At 42.1% G+C, this 17,173-nt stretch overlaps 1 protein-coding gene across 2 annotated transcripts; it reads right to left on the reverse strand.

Annotated features, from left to right (window-relative positions):
• Positions 1-2,698: 2,698 nt before the first annotated feature.
• On the reverse strand, positions 2,699-16,945 carry irf2 (interferon regulatory factor 2). 2 transcript variants are annotated; one of them, XM_015389608.1, is made up of 9 exons: positions 16,745-16,945; positions 13,553-13,645; positions 13,384-13,483; positions 11,262-11,438; positions 11,134-11,180; positions 9,781-9,901; positions 9,544-9,693; positions 8,026-8,063; positions 2,699-6,003 (listed from the first exon to the last, which is right to left on the reverse strand). In XM_015389608.1, exons 2-9 carry the CDS (start codon positions 13,637-13,639, stop codon positions 5,737-5,739), a joined length of 987 nt encoding a protein of 328 aa, XP_015245094.1. In that variant the 5' UTR covers positions 13,640-13,645; positions 16,745-16,945; the 3' UTR covers positions 2,699-5,736. The 2 variants fall into 2 exon arrangements, with proteins under 2 accessions (XP_015245094.1, XP_015245093.1); XM_015389607.1 differs by lacking the exon at positions 16,745-16,945 and adding an exon at positions 16,639-16,700.
• Between the last annotated feature and the right edge of the window lie 228 nt (positions 16,946-17,173).

A 17,173-nucleotide genomic window follows, 5' to 3' on the forward strand; every position in this document is an offset into this window, starting at 1 on the left:
GGAACTGTCTCCAGGGTCAGACTAAGGTTAAAGAGGTGCTGTATAATCCCACAGAGCTGCTCTGGACAGACCTTCAGGACTCTGGGGCTGACACTCACCTAGACCTGGTGACCTATTATGATTCAGTCTCTCCAGCTGCCTCTTCGCATGACTTCTAGAGCAGTGGTGCATGAGTCGTCCTCAAGAGCTACTTTCCTGCAACTTTTTGATGCACCCCATTTTTAACACACCTGAATCACATGAGTGGCTTCTTAACAGGCCTCTGCTGAGCTAAATGAGGGAATTGAGCCTTTCAGTTCAGGTGTGATAGAGAAGAGCTGCATCTAAAAGTTACAGGATGGTAGCTCTTGAGGGCTGNCTGCTGAGCTAAATGAGGGAATTGAGCCTTTCAGTTCAGGTGTGATAGAGAAGAGCTGCATCTAAAAGTTACAGGATGGTAGCTCTTGAGGGCTGGACTTGAGCACCTCTGTTCTAGAAATAGCCAGGTGGAAGACATACTGTAGGGATGATTTGGCTGATGACAAACTAATAGAAGCAGGGAAGTCAGTGGCAGAGGGCAGGGTGTCCATGTGACTGTAGGCAATAAAGAAAGAAGCTGAGATTGTTCCTAAACTGAATCTGTTAAATAATGCATTCATTTCATTTTCTCTGTCCAGTCTTCCATCTGTCTGATCATCCTTCCATCCCTGACCACACATCTCTGATATTGTTCTGCTAGAACTTGTTTTACAGTCTCTTCCTGTATCCTTCCTTGCTTTATCTTATCTTGACCTTGAGTTGCTTCTGTATACTCCTCATTCTCCCTTTCTAAACGGTGTAATAGTTTTGCAACCAATGGTGAACACTTGGTTTAGATGCGCCATGTGACCAAATGTCCCCTCTGAAAACATAATTTTGTATTTAAACCGTCCTCTTTCTCTAACATTAGCTAGAAGAAGAACAAGAAAACCAAGAGGGGAAAGGTTGTTTTTTTTTATATTGTGTTATAGGCTCAGATCAAGTCAAAACTGATTGATCCATATCCATGGATGAAGGCCTTAGTGCGTTACGGGGCCGTCATTAGTTTGAGGTCGAGCTTGCTGACCTTTGTTGCATGTCTTTGCCTCTCTCTCCCAGTCACATTTTCCTCTTAGGCCGCTTTCAAATAAAGCCCAATGATGCAAAAAAAAAAAAAAATTATTATTAAACAGATAATATTTATAAAGAGAAGCAGCTTCTCCTGGTCAGACCCTGTAATTCAGTGCAAGGGTGGAGTCCAGTGGCTGGAAGTTGGATGGGGATTTTACTGGGAGTTGAATGGAAGTGGGCTGCCATTCAGCTGGTATTTGACTGGGGAGGGCTATTTTGAATGGCTGCTACTGTATATGTGTATATGCAAGTACACAATACTGAAACAAAGGGGAAACTTAAACCAATATAACTTCAATTAATTCTAACTTTGTGAAATCAATCTGAGCCATCTCTATAGTTATTATGCTGCTATAGGCTTATACTTCTGGAGGACGTAGGGACCCCTATTTCATTCTCCCACTCTGTAGAATCTGTTAGTTCAATCTAATGTTCTGCCCTCTCTGCTTTTTCTCATTGTCGGCCTCAGCAGATGGCCGCTCACACTGAGTCTGGTTCTACTGGAGGTTTCTTCCTGTTAAAAGGGAGTTTTTCCTCTCCACTGTCGCTACAAGCATGCTTAGTGTGAGGGATTGCCTTTGAGTCAATGGATCGATGCAATCAACTGGTTTTCCTTAGATAGAAAACTTTGAATCAAGACTGGATGATCTGGTTGAACTGTAAAGCACCTTGAGATGACGTGCTGTGAATTGGCGCTATAGAAATAAACTGAATTGAATTGTAGCACCTATCAAAAACGACTCAAGTTTTTACAAAAGATGAACTACAATACTGGGATCAAGTTGAAATGTTAATAGATCAGCAGCTGTAATTCTGTGTTTGGTCACTAGGTGGCATTAATGCCATACCTATATAGAATATCCTTTTATTTCTGTTTTGGTGAACTGAACTTCCTCTTTTTACCTTTAAAAATGAGTGTTTGTTACACAAAAAAGGAGTAATTTGTTTACTATGTAAACAAAGTAAAGTGTAAGGGGGAAAATAAATTTTAATAGCATGATTAAACTTTCCTGAAAAGTGAAGATTTCTAAAAGCACATCCGCAGATTGCTGTCAGCACTGTGTGAGGTCCAGAAGATCTGTGCAGAGAGATAAATCCAAGAGAAAAGGAACATACTGACTGGCTGTTTACTATGACTAATGGCATGTGGTTAGCAGTTGTGAAGGCAACTGGCCAGCCATCCGCTGGGGCCTGAGAAAAACAGGAAGCAGAGTGAGAACCGAGAACAGCAACTGAAACTGAAACAGAGGTTAGAGCTGTGGAAGAAGCCAGAGAAGTGGCTGAGAGCAGAGGGGGCCTCATGCTGACAAGCGTTCACCACGGCTCCTCGTGTCTCTACAGGCAACGACTTCCAACGGCTCAGCAGCCAACCTGTAATCCTGAACTCAGCCTGCAGGTTGGCTGAAGTCTCCAACAAAGGACCCGCCACAGGCCGTCCCCCTTGTTATCTTAACGGCTTCAGATATACGAGCTCTCTGAGGCCCAGCAGCCATAAAAGCTGGACTCTGATCCTTCTGCTGACAGCAGATAACAGAGCCCTATCTGTGACGGTCATAAAATCATACTGAACACGGGGCAAATAATAAAAAAACAGGACTTTATTTCATTTAAGATGTTGATTCACATGTAGATTTCAGAATGTACAGACAGACGTGATGAGACGCAGACCCATGATGGTTCTACTGGGTTTCAGCTAAATACTCAGTCCTTTAGAGTTTGCAGCTGAACATGAAGAGGGAAACTTTTTCCTAATTCCATGGCTCTAAATCACAAAAAAACAGACAGACAGATCTTTGATCAGCTTCCACTGCTGAGTCTAATCCATCATTAGCAGATTTTAGGACGGATGTCACCGTTAGGCTTCTTTAAGGCATCGACTCGTCCCTCTTCTTGTTCCTGTTTTATACGACAGGAAACACCTCGTGCAGTTTGGCACATTCAGCGTTTCAGCTGATCCTATAAAGCGTTCACTCTAGTCAAAGCAGCGACTCTGGTCCATATAATCTGATGGGTTAAGTTATAAATATCACAGACGAGCTGCAGCGCCGGACTCCCATGCAGCTGCAGCCTGGTCTCTCAGAGCAACAATAAAGGCACGTGTTTGAAAGGTAAAGCAAGCAAAAAGCCCCTTAGATCCACGAGTCCTGAAGTAAAAATCACAGCAAAGGTTTGTGTGAATCCAGTGTTTCACTCTGGAGGGGTTTGTTCCCAAAGCCCTGCAGGCTCCCAGGGGCCCCGCTGGCTTCCTGTGCAGCTCGGCCCTCTCTGCTTTAGCCTGCTAGCTTCTAGCCGCTGCGGCTCTCAGAACGGCCACCAACCACCCCTGAGATCTCCTTTCTTTGTTGGAGGCAAAGATGAAGCTGGCGGATGTGTGCAGATAGAACTGAGACCCTGGGTTTGATAAAACATATCTAGTTGGTTTTTTCTATAAAAGGCACGACAGCAACTTTCTTTCCTGGACAAACTCAGATCCTGCAGCAGGAGCCACTCCGGCTACAGCTAAGCTAGCTTGAAGCCAGCCTGAGCCGTCAGTCTGAACTGGCTGGGTGCTGCCGGTCAGCTGGCTGAAAGCTGACTGATTGACTGACTTCTCTCTCTAAAGGAAAGATCCGCCCCTCTGACGGCTACGCCACTGAAGAGCAGATTTAAGGAGGAAAACTACAAGCAGCATGTCTGAAACGCTTCAAAAAATGAAACATACATCAGATTTCCTTGGATTAAATTTATTTTCCCTTGTTTTGAGCAGGCAAGAAGATTCGATCTGATTAACAGGTAATTATTACCTGATTAAGGCGGCAACTAACAATTATTTTGCAAATCGATTAATCTGTTTTTTGATCAAACAGTTAATAATCAGATAGCAAAAAGGTTAATTTTATGTAAATAAATCAGGTGAAACAAAAATGTTTGACAGACAAAGCAGATTGACAAAAAGTTTCTTAAATGCTAAATGTTTTTTTTTTTTTTACAATTTTGACATAATTACTGCTTTAAGAGGGTTGCTCCGTAAGCTTAACGCATGTTTTAGAGTCTTTATACTCCAGTTAACGATTAATCGATCACTTAGTTTACGATTATTTCAATAATCAATCCAATTAACTGTTTTAGCCCTAAACAGAACCCTGTTCTTCAGCTGTCAGATTAATAGAATGTGTCGACCTAGAAATATAGATTTTAACTCTTATGTCTCTAAAGTTAATATGGCAAAGAAAGATAATCCAAACATATTACTAGTTAATAACATCATTTTAACCCGTTCTGTTAAACACGCAGAGGGAATAAATGCCCTCCTTCAAACAAGTCTAAGAAAAAACATTGATAAACTGAATAACTGCCTAAGCAATAATAAAAGAGCTAATTTTAAATAGTAATTTAATAAGAATCCCTTTAATTTCATCTCTATATATACACTTTATTTTATTTATATTATTTGCTTAATTTCATGTCATTTTTCTCAGGTTCTATTAGACGCCAAGATCTTTTTAAGATTTTTTTTTAAGAATGGGGATTATTGAAAACAAATCCTCTTATTTTAAGGGTGTAAACACTTTTTCTATCGGCTAGTCCGGTTATTTAGCTGCTCAAATGAAGGGAAAATAAACAGATTTTAGATCAGTTTTAAACCAGTAAATATCAGACGGTTCGATCTTAGATCCACACAAAAACTCAAAGACGTCGTCCTCCTGCTCTGACAGACAGTTTCTCTTATTCTGATTAGAATTTTCTATAAAGCAACATTAATAATCTCACAGAATCTGCTATTGCTTAGTTTATCAATCTCAAAATGAGTAAAAAAAAAAAAAAAAAGACTTGATGGACACCTTTAGCAGTATAAACATGATCCTAAACCAGTTTGGCTCCGAGGCAACAGAGGCTGATTTAAATGAGCTCAATGAGACGATAAAAGGCCATCAAACGTTCGTCCGCCCGTCTTCAGGATTAGAAAAGTATTTTTTTCAAACCCTCAGACACTCTGAGTCTGTGGATTGTTGCTGATTTCCCGCCGGGCTGCGCCTCGTCTGAACAAAAAGGCACGTTTCTGCAGCAGAGCTGTGCTCCCCGCCTCTCTCTGTCTCTGTGCTGTCTGTAAGGTGCTGAAGCAATCAAACCCACACTATAGATCTATGTACATGGCAGAGGCCTGGCGGCGGTCCGTTAGCCCCCCCACCCCGCTGCGGCGATGCATGGTCCAGTGTCCGCAGAGTGAGAATATAAATAGACCTTTGCCACTGGTTCCATGTGTCCCCAGCAGAGCGTCTAACTCAGTAGTTGAAGTCCTGGGCTTTGGTTGGATGGGTTAGGCGGTTTGAAACCACGGGAGGTGATTCCCAACCGCCTGCGTCACAAATAACGGACGGGATTCAAATCTTTGGTGAAAGGAGAACCTCTGCAGCAGCCACACATGGAGGACGCGGGTCTGTCCCTTCCGTCCGCCTCACACAGGACGGTCTGCAGAGCCGTCACACCGCCCCCTTAATGGCGGCCGGCGGAGCGCCGGTCCGTTAAAGAAGGGGAACCGGAGATCCGCAGAGATGTTGAAGCAAACCGTGGAGGTCAGCCCCCGACCCCATAGAAGCCGCCGCGCCTCCTAGTCTGGGGGGTCGGAGGTCAGGACGACGTGACGTCAGAGGTCTTCCTGATGACGCTGGCGCGCACCTCGCTGGGACTGGCGCTGGGCGAGGACGCGTGAGAGTTTTGGCTGTAGGCGGGCGTCCAGCCGTCGATGTGGTAGCTGATGAGCGGCGCAGGGTCCTTCAGGCTGGTGACCCTGAAGTTGGACATGCTGGGGCTGACGAAGGTGGCCATGCTGGGGAGGGAACACGGCGGGACGCGCAGAACCGACGGGTACTCCCGCTTCCACGTCAGACCCACGGCCTGTTGGAGGAAAACAGGTTAGAGCGTTTTAAAACATGCTGCCACAGCATGATGCTGCCACCACCATGCATCACGTTCTTAACAGATCAGATTAGAATGTAGGTACCGGATCTGCTCGGGGTCCTGCCCCTGCTGATGATGTCACAGTATGGCCATTTCCTCAAACAAACTGTATGGCATCTCTTCTGGAGTTTCAACTTATTATTACCTATATTTGCTCTTATGTTTCTTTGGTGACATAAGCTAGCTGAAAGCAGAAAACTATCATTCTCAGTCCGAAACATTTGTTTCCAAGTTTGAAGACGTTTGGCTTCCCATCCAGGAAGCTTTTTCAATTCAAACGTCAGAAACAGCATCGAGTTATTTAATACAGTAGCCCAATAAAGCCTTGTTTTGGCTTAGAAAACGGATGAACGGGTCCGTCCCTTAGGAACGGCTTCTTCTGTTAGCCTGAAATGTCCCACACGGGTCTGATTGGAATGAAAACGCTTCCAGGATGGGAAGCAAAACGTCTTCAAACTTGGAAACAAAGTCCAGTGGATTGTTTTTTTTTTATTTTTTTCGGGAATGATTATGACCTGGATGACTGGGAATCTTCACCAGCATGAATGCGTTCTCAGACTGAGCTCAGCCATTTAACGAGGCGACAGGAAAAGTCTGAGTGCTTCTTTTTATCTAGATCTCAGAGCAGGGGAGGAATGGGACATCTTAAAAATGACTTTCATGGAGATTTGAGGCAAAGAAAAAAAAAAGTGATTCTACTTGTGGAACAATAACAGTGAGGCAGTTCACAGTTTATTGGGACCCCGCTGATTTCTAATCTGTTACCGCTGATATAGTGTAACACCTCTGGACCGCACAGAGCCTGAGCAGACCTGGTACTTACACCGGATCCTCACATCAGGACCAAGCTGCAGCCAGGACGCCCATTAAAATCCTTTACTGACCAAAACAGTAAAGGATTTTAATACTCAATATGATGGAAACTAAACGCAGCCGCAGTGACTGGAACAGTTTATAGGTGGATGATTCTCAGAGGTTTCAGGGAAGTTTAGAGCGAGGAGATGTGAAGCTACATGTTAGAGTGAGTCACTGCAGAAACGCTCGGCTGAAAAAGCTGCATCTCTCTCTAATCAACAACCTAAATGTCCCTTATTTGTTTATCCGTCTCATAGTCACCATTCGTGTTTGATTGGTTAATTAATGTCTGGTTTGCTTAAACTGAGGCTGGCGTAACATTGTGTTATTTTTCATGTGAATTGAGGAAGAATTAAACATCAGGGATCAGTTGGACGGATGTCGCCTATGAACTGAAACAGGAAGAGACATCTGGCTTCTAAAAACAGCTTCCACCAACGGTGAAGACCAGTTTCTCTTTCAGAGTCTGAGATCAAAACACTTCAGGTTACCGGTTTCACGGCTGGTTTGAACCGGTTCAGATTCATGTTTGAAAGCTGCTTTTTTTCTGATTGTCCTCAAATTAAATGAGCTGCAGATTGTGCTTTTTTTTTTTTTTTTTTTTTTAAATGGCAGCAAACAGGAAAGTCCAGAGGCGTGTCAACACTTTTCCAAGGTTATGCAGCAGCTGAATCAACAGGCATGATTCAGAGTAAATGTTTAACCCCTCTGATGCTTCTGCTGGAGCGGCCATGTTGGTTAAACAGGATAGAAGTGCGTTTCTCGTGGACTGGCAGTCGGGTGAATCTCTTGTTGGTGTGAAGAGGGGCAGAGATCAAACTGTTAATGTTTGACAGAGCGCCCCCCCCCCCCCAGATCACTCTGGCCTTTTGCAGTGTTACAGGAAGGAACAAACTCACACACCTGTAAAACCAAACAACCCTGCAGACCATCCCAAACTGTCGTCATGGCCACAAACCGTGAAACACCCTCCTACACTCACACCCTTTCTGAGCAGTACGGAGGAAACAGGTAGAAACCTGCTGAACGGAAAACTGGTCCGGCTGCTGATTCATGTGTGTGTGTGTGTGTGTGTGTGTGTGTGTGTGTGTGTGTTAGACCCACCTCTTTGTTGTCTTCTGTGTCGCTCTCTGTGTCGCTGCCTGTGGACGGAGGAGAGGAGCAATCAGGAGGAGTGAGATGTGGCCACAGCGCTGCTAAGCGCCGCCGTTACAGTTAGAGGTGTGAAAATTCCATTCAGTTTATTTCTATAGCGCCAATTCACAACACGTCATCTCACAGCACTTTACAGTTCACCAGATCATCCAATCAAATTGATTAAAAGTTTATACAGGAATGAGCAACTCTTATTTAATGCTTTTTATTGCACTTAGAAATAATTCTAATGCCATCAACAAGTACCCATGACACCCATTCATTCATATATATATATATATATATATATATATATACACACACACACACACATATACATACATATGTACACATATACACAAATCCCTAATTTTCCAGGCACCATTATTTTAATATTTCCATTTTCTCCGCCTCAAGCTTCTTTTCCAAACATACGGCTTTACGATCACCCCAAAGCAGATCCGCGCAAATATATCACGATATAATATATCCGAAAAAATTGTTTTTAGAAACTTGTTTTTATAAAGCATTTTAAATGCCACCATAATCACATTTAATGAATTTTAATGCCAATTACGGCCTTAATTTAATGTGGTTCAAAGTTTTCTATCTAAGGATTGCATCGACTCATAAATATGAGCCGACTCATGCTTGCAGCGACAGTGGAGAGGAAAAACTCTCTTTTAACAGGAAGAAACTTCTAGCAGAACCAGGTGCAGCGTCAGCGGCCAGTTGTGTGAGCAGAGATTTGTATCTCTGCTTCTGTCTCTTTGAACCCCAGTCGGCACACTGAGCCTTGGTTCTGATTTCTTCCTGTTAAAAGGGAGTTTTTCCTCTCTACTGTCGCTGCAAGCATGCTTAATGTGAGGGATTGCCTTCGAGTCAATGCAATCAACTGGTTTTCCTTAGATAGAAACCTTTAAATCAATTTGACTGGATGATCTGGTGAAATGTAACATACCTTGAGATGACAAGTGTTGTGAAATTGGCGCTATAGAAATAAACTGAATTGAATTAGATACAAAAGGCAGCTGTAAAAGGCGGCCCCATCCAGGAAACACACAGCCAGGCAGACGAGCTCCGAGCCAGCTCCCATGTCAGAGGATGAAGAGAGCACATCCAGTTAGTCACAGTCAGAGAAACAGGACTACATTGAAAAACAGGCCGATCTCCAACATCTATAAACAAAGGTGTTGATGGCAGCAGCACAGCTGATATTTCTCTCCAGGATGGAGTCACAGCCAGAACAAACAACACCCAGGCAGAGAGGGAAGCTAAAGCCGCACAGGCTCAGCCTGGATGATCATCTGCCACCATCAGTTCATCAGCTCAGCATCTAACCACAGCTTCAGGACCGACCTCCATGATCACAGTCAGATCTGTTCATTCAGAAACCGCTCTGATGTTAAGGTGGTCTGTTTGTGGTCAGGAGCTTTTCTTTGCTCCTAACGTGTCGCGCTTTAGCAGGAAGTGTGTGTGGCGCCTCACCGCACGAAGATACAGGAGAGATCTGCAGCGGGTAGGAGTGGGAGGAGCTGACGGTCTGCTCCTCGTTCTCCGTTGTCACCTCGATGGTCTGGCACACGTCCGGCAGCTGCTCGCTTTGGATCAGCTGCTCCCCGGCAGAAGCGGCCATGGCTGCACAAAGCATCGCAGTCAGGATTCACACTGAATCTAGCTGGATATGAAGGAAAATCGGTTCCTCCGTAGAACACGGAGCCGTACCTGATGCACTGTTGGTCACTGTGAGCTCCAGAGCCTCCTCTTTAAGCCTGGCCTGCCTGGAGCAGTCGATGGGTCCGGCAAAGCCTTCAGAAAAAGTCGTGTTTGGAGACAGAGAAGCTCCCTGGAAAGAAGAGGATGGGGAGGGTTGGTTAAGTTAAAAACTAGAATCTATGGAGTAAAAACAACACCAAAAATAAGAGCCAAATCAGAGCAATAGATTAGTTTCATTAAAGATTAGCCATAACTGCAAAGTTTCCAAAAATCAGCCGATATGCAGAAAAATGGCCGACATATTCCAAAAGTATGCTGTAATGTCTTAAATGTCCACGTATTTATTTACTATTTATTATTTTCACTCATGTATAGGCTATTACTAAGCCTTCTGGGCTTAAAGGGTTTGATTTTTTCCTGCCATGTGACCATCTTTCATAAATTGTGATGTTGTCAAGGAATGTTTGTATTCCTTTTAATAAAAAAAGAATGACATTAATGAGGATTTATGGAGCAGCTAATCATTTTTCAATGAAAGCTCTGAGGTTTCCACAGAAGAGCTGGATTTTATAAAAACACGGATGCTCTGAGGGGCACTGATCGGGTACGGCGTCCATCAGACGGCCAGAGCTGTTTATTTATTGAACTTTAATAAGAGTAATTAAAGGTTTTATCTCAAACTATCTAACATTTTCCTATCTTTTGATTTCAGGTGGAAATTTTTAGCCCCATCCCACCAACCTGGGCTCCATCTACCACTTAGGATTGTATTTGGGATCAGCAGAATAAACAGGGCTGAAGGGAAAAGTGTTCCACACTGTTTGCATTGTTTATTCATAAATCTCCTTTTAATGAATTCATGCTATAGAACCAAGCACCGCTTTGTTGCAGCAGTAAAGTTGAACACATGGAGGTCTGTGATGAGAAACATCATGGAGGTAGGAAGCTAGCTGCATGCAGAACGCCACTGCTGCAGGAGGAGCAGATATTCCCAAACCTGGCGCTGAAAAATGAAACACGGAGCGGCGGGCAGGAAGCCTCTCTGATTTAGAGGAACAACAGCTGGATCTTTGCTCCATCTGAGCCCCTCCCACTGGCTCCCAGTGTCTTATCTGATCCAGCATCATGTGGGAACAGGAAGGAGAGCTGATTGTTCAGCCCAGCCGCTCCCCCCTTCGCTCTAGAGGAGTTTTTCTCCGTCCTGGCAGGAGGAACTGCAGCTAAAACGCAATTCTGAGTAAAGTATTCCAACAATGAGCGACATGCTACCAAACTGGCCGTAGAGAGGAGATTTAATCTGCTGCAGGTTCAAGTTTACAGAAAGAAACAAGGAACCCCTCCACAGCCCGGGTTTTCACCTACCTCTTTACTTGCCTTTGCCTTCCCTTCCTTATCTGCCTTCTTCTTTCCTGAGAGGACAGTGATTGAAACCTTTTTAGATGGTTTTCCCCTTTAGTTGCGGAACAGATGAGGAAATCAGCGGCTCTCACCTTTCTTCAAGCTCCTCTCGGAGGAGGAGAGCATCTTATAAACTCTGAAGGCGTTGGTTCCTTTCTTGATGCTCTTGTCCTTCACCTCCTCGATGTCAGGCAGGCTGTTCATGGCACAGCGGAAATTAGCCTTCCACGTCTTGGGATCGGGTCGGTCCACACCAGGCTGGTATTTACCTGCAGGAAACCTTTTTTTTTAGCTTCTTGATCGGGTTTAGAGTCAAGCAGAAACATCCTGAGTTTCACTCAGTAACTACAACCCTACAGGTAAAACCGGATATAGCAGCTTTTATCTAGAGAGTTTCCAGGAAGTTTTCACACCCCTTGAACCTTTTAAAAACAACAGAGCTTAATGCGTTTATTATGCAATACATGATTTACATCATCTTTGTTTAAATAGTCCAAAAAAGAAAATGAAAAACAAACTTTGTTTCCAGATTTCCACGTTTCGCTTCACATCCAGGAAGCTTTTTCAATTCAAAATGTCAGGAACAGCGTTGAGTTCGGGGTTTTATAGAGTGGACCAACAGTCTGTTCCAATTTGCATGTTTTCCAAACAAAAACAAGGTTTTATTGGGCTACTGTATAAAACCTGGAACTTAACGCTATTCCTGACATTTTGAATTAAAAAAGCTTCCTGGATGGGAAGCTAAACGTCTTTAAAATTGGAAACAAAGTCCAGTGGATTGATTTTAACTTTTTTGTAATGACTCTGACCTGGAGGACGGAAACCTTCACCAGCAGACATACTGGAGCTCAGGGTGGAGCACTACCAACACATTTATGACCTACAGTTGTTTTTTACTCACATCGCAATAATATACGTTAAAACACAAACATTTTTAAGGGGTGTGAATACTTTTAATCACAAAACATGTGAAGAGCAGCAAATAAATCACTTTCTGAGTTTAAGTCTAAAAACTGGTAGCAAAGTTTTCTGAATCTGCGATACATCAGGCGATGCATGCTTTGATTTATAAATCAGTTTATTTTTTATTTCAGCTGAGGCTTATGTAACATTGTTTGATTTTTATTATGCAGATGAAGGAAGTGAGATCAGCTCAAAGACTCAGCAGCATAAACTGATGCCTGAATAATCGACATCGGCCTTAAATAACCAGCATCTGTTGATTTCTTATCAAAGACTCTGATATTTTTTAGACTATAAGGGTTTAATCTACAATACTGAACGATCTGAACATTTGCTTCTCTTCCTCTCCTCAGCAATGTCTGCCTTTATAGACAATCAGAAGCAACCAATCATTTCACGGCTTAAACTTGCAGGAACTACAACATTTCTGACAGAATCGTCCCATTTTACTGACTAGGAAATTATGAGCTCCCTAAATCTGGATCCAAAACATATGACTGAGTATTTAAGGCCATACTGAGAGATGTTTGAAGATTTTATTAAAAAAAACTAAAGTCATGATATCAGCAGAATAATGCACTAGAAAAAAGATATAGAAATAAGCAAAGATTTAAGAAAATTAACAGTATTTACCCTTAATTTCAGTAGGTAATGGAGATAGTTTGCCAATAGAATGAGTATTTTTACTCTTGAAACAAGATAATTAGATAAAATGCACTTAAAGTAAGAAAATGCGATTGTGTTTTCTTAATTTAAGTGTAAATTGTCTTGTTCCATTGGCAAAATATCTCCTTTACCTCCTCAATCCAAGAACAAGTTCACTTAATTTAAGAAAAAAATGACTAGATTTTTTCTAGTTTGTCCTAATAATACATGTACGAGGTTAACGTCGTAATATTACCAGAATAAAGCAAATATGTTATGAGAATAGAGTGGTAACATTGCCAGAGAACAGTCCTATTTTAGAATCATAGAGTTGAAATAAATCATATGTCTCAACCTCAATATAAACTCTTAGCAGTCTGAGTTCAAACGCTGCAGTTTGGTTGATCGTCTATGGAAGCTTTCATCTTAATGTTAGAACATTGACAAAATAAAAACTTTATTCTCCTAATAAAAGGCAGAAGAAGTTTTAATTTGGTCGTCTGAAAGCAGACTGGCTGCTGTTTGCTTTTCTAAACCAGTAAATGTGAGCCGACTCCGATTATGTGACAGAGATTTAGTGAAAGAGAAGCAGTGTGCTGCAGGTACCGGTGTGAATGGCCCATCTCATGAAGAGCGGAGCGTCTTTCTCCAGGTCCCAGCCGTGACGCGCCGCGTGCATCCAGGGGATCTGGAAGATTCTCTTCTCCTGAGGAAAAGCCAGTCTGTCAGTATTATAGAGGCGTCAGTGAGAGACAGCGCTGAAGCCAACACTTACTTTGTTAACCCATTTCAGTCCTGGGATCTGACAAGAATTAATCTGTTCCTCCAACCAGGGCCTCATCCTCATCCTCTCTACTGGCATTGCGATCTACGAGAGGAAAGTTCACAGGTTCAACAAACTACCAAACCCGTTGACCCACCATGCTGGACTGAACCGACCCGTCCAGAGCAGAATCTGACAATCCTGCATCCAATAATCTGGTAAACACATCCTTCACACATTGAACTTCCTGTTTCCTGTTAGATTTAAAGCTACTAGTTTCACCTGCAGCACATTTTCTGTTATAATCCTTACTATAGGAGTAAAATAAGGAACTGGACGATTATTTCAATGGCCTCAAAGGAAACAGATCAGTCATATCAGTGCATGTCAACATCATTACATTCACACTAATAACTGTTTCTGAGAGTAGATGGACCCTTATTTAGCACATGGTTCTGTTTCCTTTCTAAAGGTTACATGGTTTAAAATACAGCTACTAAAAAAAAGTGAACCCAGGCTCATTTAAAGCAACACTGCACTGCAAAAACCTTCTGAAAATGAGCAAAAAAGTCTTAAAATAAGTGCATTTACCCTTAATTTGAGTAGATGATCTGCCAATGGTACAAACATTTTACCCTTAGAATAAGATAATTAGATATGATGCACTTGAAATAAAAAAACAAAGTTGTTTTTTCTTGTTTAAAATATAAATGGTCATATTCTGTTGGAAAAGTGTCTCACTTACCTGCTCAACTAAAAATAAAAAGACTTAGATTTACATTTTCTGCAGCGTGTGCATCTTCTGAGCAACACTGCATAAACAATCTAGAAAAAAATAAGTAAAAATGTGTTAAATGAAGTGTATTTAACCTTAATTTGAGTAGGTAAATAAGAGGATTAGCCAATGGAATGCGTTAATTTACTCTTAAGATAATTAATGCATATTTAATTCAAATTAAGAGAAAACGCACCTGAAATAAGATGATGCAATTGTTTTAATCTTATTTTAAATGTAAATTGTGTTCTTCCATTGGAAAAATGTTGCATTTACTTCCTCAATCCAAGAGAAAAATGCACTTATTTTAAAAAAACGACTTAAGATTTACATTTTTTGCAGTGCAGCAGTTTAATTTGATGCATTAAAAGATTCATTAATATTCAGCTATTGATGCTTTCTCTCTAAACTCTCCTCTGTCACCTCAGAGGATGGGATCCATCTCTGATTGAGTCATGTGACCCAGAGCGCCGGGTCCCGTCATTCTGAACTCTGTATAGTTTTTACCCATTTATAAGGTCAGTACATTTGTGCAGTTCAAGTGCAATAATCCAAGTCAGCTACTGTGCGTCTTCCCTTAGCTCTCTACTGTGCACATATCCTCATACCTAAGGGAAACATATTCCAGGATATTACAACTTATTTATTTCGGCTTTTTGGACTATATATACTCTTTTTTTATATTGTCTGCTGTATTTTTATCTTTACTGGCATCTTTATACTATATATAAGCTGCTGGAACCAGAATTTCCATGAAGGACTAATCCCAAGGGATACATAAAGTTGAGGGTATGTCTTAAACATCAGAGCTAACTAGGCTAACAGCTGTTAGCTCTGACCCTCAGCTGATCAGACATGTTTCAGGTTCTCTGATGGAGGATTTCATCCAGAGGGTGAATGTGGCCTTGAATTTACCAGGAACTGCATTATTTTTAATCTACTGGTCCAAACTGATCTGATACCAGAACCGGAACACAGCTTCATCCATCTACATCCAGCATCCTGGAGGGCCGTGAACACTGGGACGGAACTCAATGGGAAAGGAAATTATTCTGATTTCAACCGTTGCGTATATTAGCTGCAACATATGAATCAAGATGCTATGACTGAAAAAATCTGATTGATAGATGACCGTTGATATATAATTGGCTGAATTTAGGCGTTCAGGCTGATGTATAACTAACTGACCTGCATAAGATAACTAGAAAACCCCACAGAAATTAAGACAGGATTATTTTATATAGAAATTTTCTAAATTGTGAGACAATATAGTAGGAGAAAGAGTTCATTTATATACACGTTTAAGCCAGAATGATTTGACATTTAAATATGACTTCCCTACAATTTTAAATGAAAGCTGATTAACAGGCTTTTGCTGAACTGCAATCATCATAATCAGCTGTGCTAAAGCAGGGAAACCTCTAAAACCTGCAGGATCTACAGTCCAGTTTGCAGCTCCTGTCACGGATCTTCACCTGACAGCTACAGGTCGAGCGCCCCTAGTGGCCAAACGTTACACAGTTTATTCCAAGAGAATATTGTTAACTAAATAAATAACAGCAGGAAGTAATGCAAAAACAAATTGAAAACAAAGATAGCAATGGCTGCATGCTTCCTTAAGACCACAGAGGGAAAAAAGCTGCTGGTTCCTGATCAAAGTCCAGCAGGCCTGATGGTTCCTGGTCCTGTGGTGACAGACAGCAGCTCCCTGACAGGTCAGACCGGGTAATGTGGCAAAGCTCCAGCCTTTATCTAACACCTACCCCCATCATACCTACTATTTATTACTCAACTTCATTTCTGAGCAGATCTAGCCGGAAATTAAAAAAAAAGTTCACTTAAAAACATTTTTACTGCACTGAAATGACCTTTGTTCTACTGGCTTGTAAAAATAACCACGCCGATACATAAGATCTTATTCTCTAAATATTTTGATCTACTTTAATCTATGAAATACGGTAATTATGTGAAAATAAAGCCAGTTATCAGAAAAGTAGCAAATACAGAACGGTAATTCCATATGAAATTCTAATGCTTTTTAAATCTCTAGCATTTAAGGAAAAAATATTAATTTTATATTTTAAGTTAAGCGTTTGAAAATTAAATATGCCATTTGAGTGCTAACTCTGCGCATCTGGAGCCGTTTGGTCTGAGCAAAGTTGAATTTCGCCTCGGAGGTCAAAAGTTTAGCGGAGTGTTTGCCTGCAGGCTGCCAGCGAGCTGAGCCACAAACTACCGAGACAAAAGTGAAAATAAATCCAACACCCCGCCAACGAACGAAAACTAAAAGAAACACACTCTAGCAGGGGGTACTTTCACTTACAGAGCGGAGCGAGGAGCTGTCATGTCGTCCCGTAGGAAGCCGCTGTGACACTGACCGCCCTGCCTGCGCAGCCAGCAGCTTAATATGCGGAAATAAAAGCGGTTACCTGGTCAGCTCGGCTGGCCTGGGGCTCCTCAGCGCCGCTGTCGGGTGGAAGTCGCTCTGTCCGCGGGAGTCGGGCAGCCGGAGGGCTTAAAAATGCAAAAAAAAAAAAAAAACAGAGATGGTGTCGGTGGTTTATTTCTGTTTCTGCATTCAGACCGAAAGCAAAACAAGCGCTGCTTCTGGAAGTCGGGGCGCGTGCTGGAAATCCCCCTACGAACTCGCGAGCTTCGCTTCGCTCTGAGCCCAGCTGCCGAAGATCCTATGCGCGTTCCCATGCAAAATGCGAAGAGCGCTCACTCTGATTTGTATTTAGACTTGTTCCTCTTCTTGTTGCGAAAGAGGAGAATTCTAATACACCACTAGTAGCAATCCTTTTAAATGCGTCTAACACCTTTATTAAAATATTTAAGCCTAAAGTATAAAAAAATAC

This window comes from Cyprinodon variegatus, unplaced genomic scaffold (assembly GCF_000732505.1).
Source record: "Cyprinodon variegatus isolate N-32 unplaced genomic scaffold, C_variegatus-1.0 Scaffold467, whole genome shotgun sequence".
In the NCBI taxonomy this organism is placed as follows: domain Eukaryota; kingdom Metazoa; phylum Chordata; class Actinopteri; order Cyprinodontiformes; family Cyprinodontidae; genus Cyprinodon; species Cyprinodon variegatus.

Bases quoted from the DNA above. Each gene is read 5' to 3' on its own strand.
- irf2 (XM_015389608.1), bottom strand. From the start codon at position 13,639: ATGCCAGTAGAGAGGATGAGGATGAGGCCCTGGTTGGAGGAACAGATT. The intron at 9,902-11,133 runs GTAGGTGAAAAC...TCTTCTTTCCAG, and splicing joins AGGCAAAGGCAAGTAAAGAG to GGAGCTTCTCTGTCTCCAAA. The intron at 6,004-8,025 runs GTGGGTCTAACA...TTCCTCCAACAG, and splicing joins ACACAGAAGACAACAAAGAG to GCCGTGGGTCTGACGTGGAA.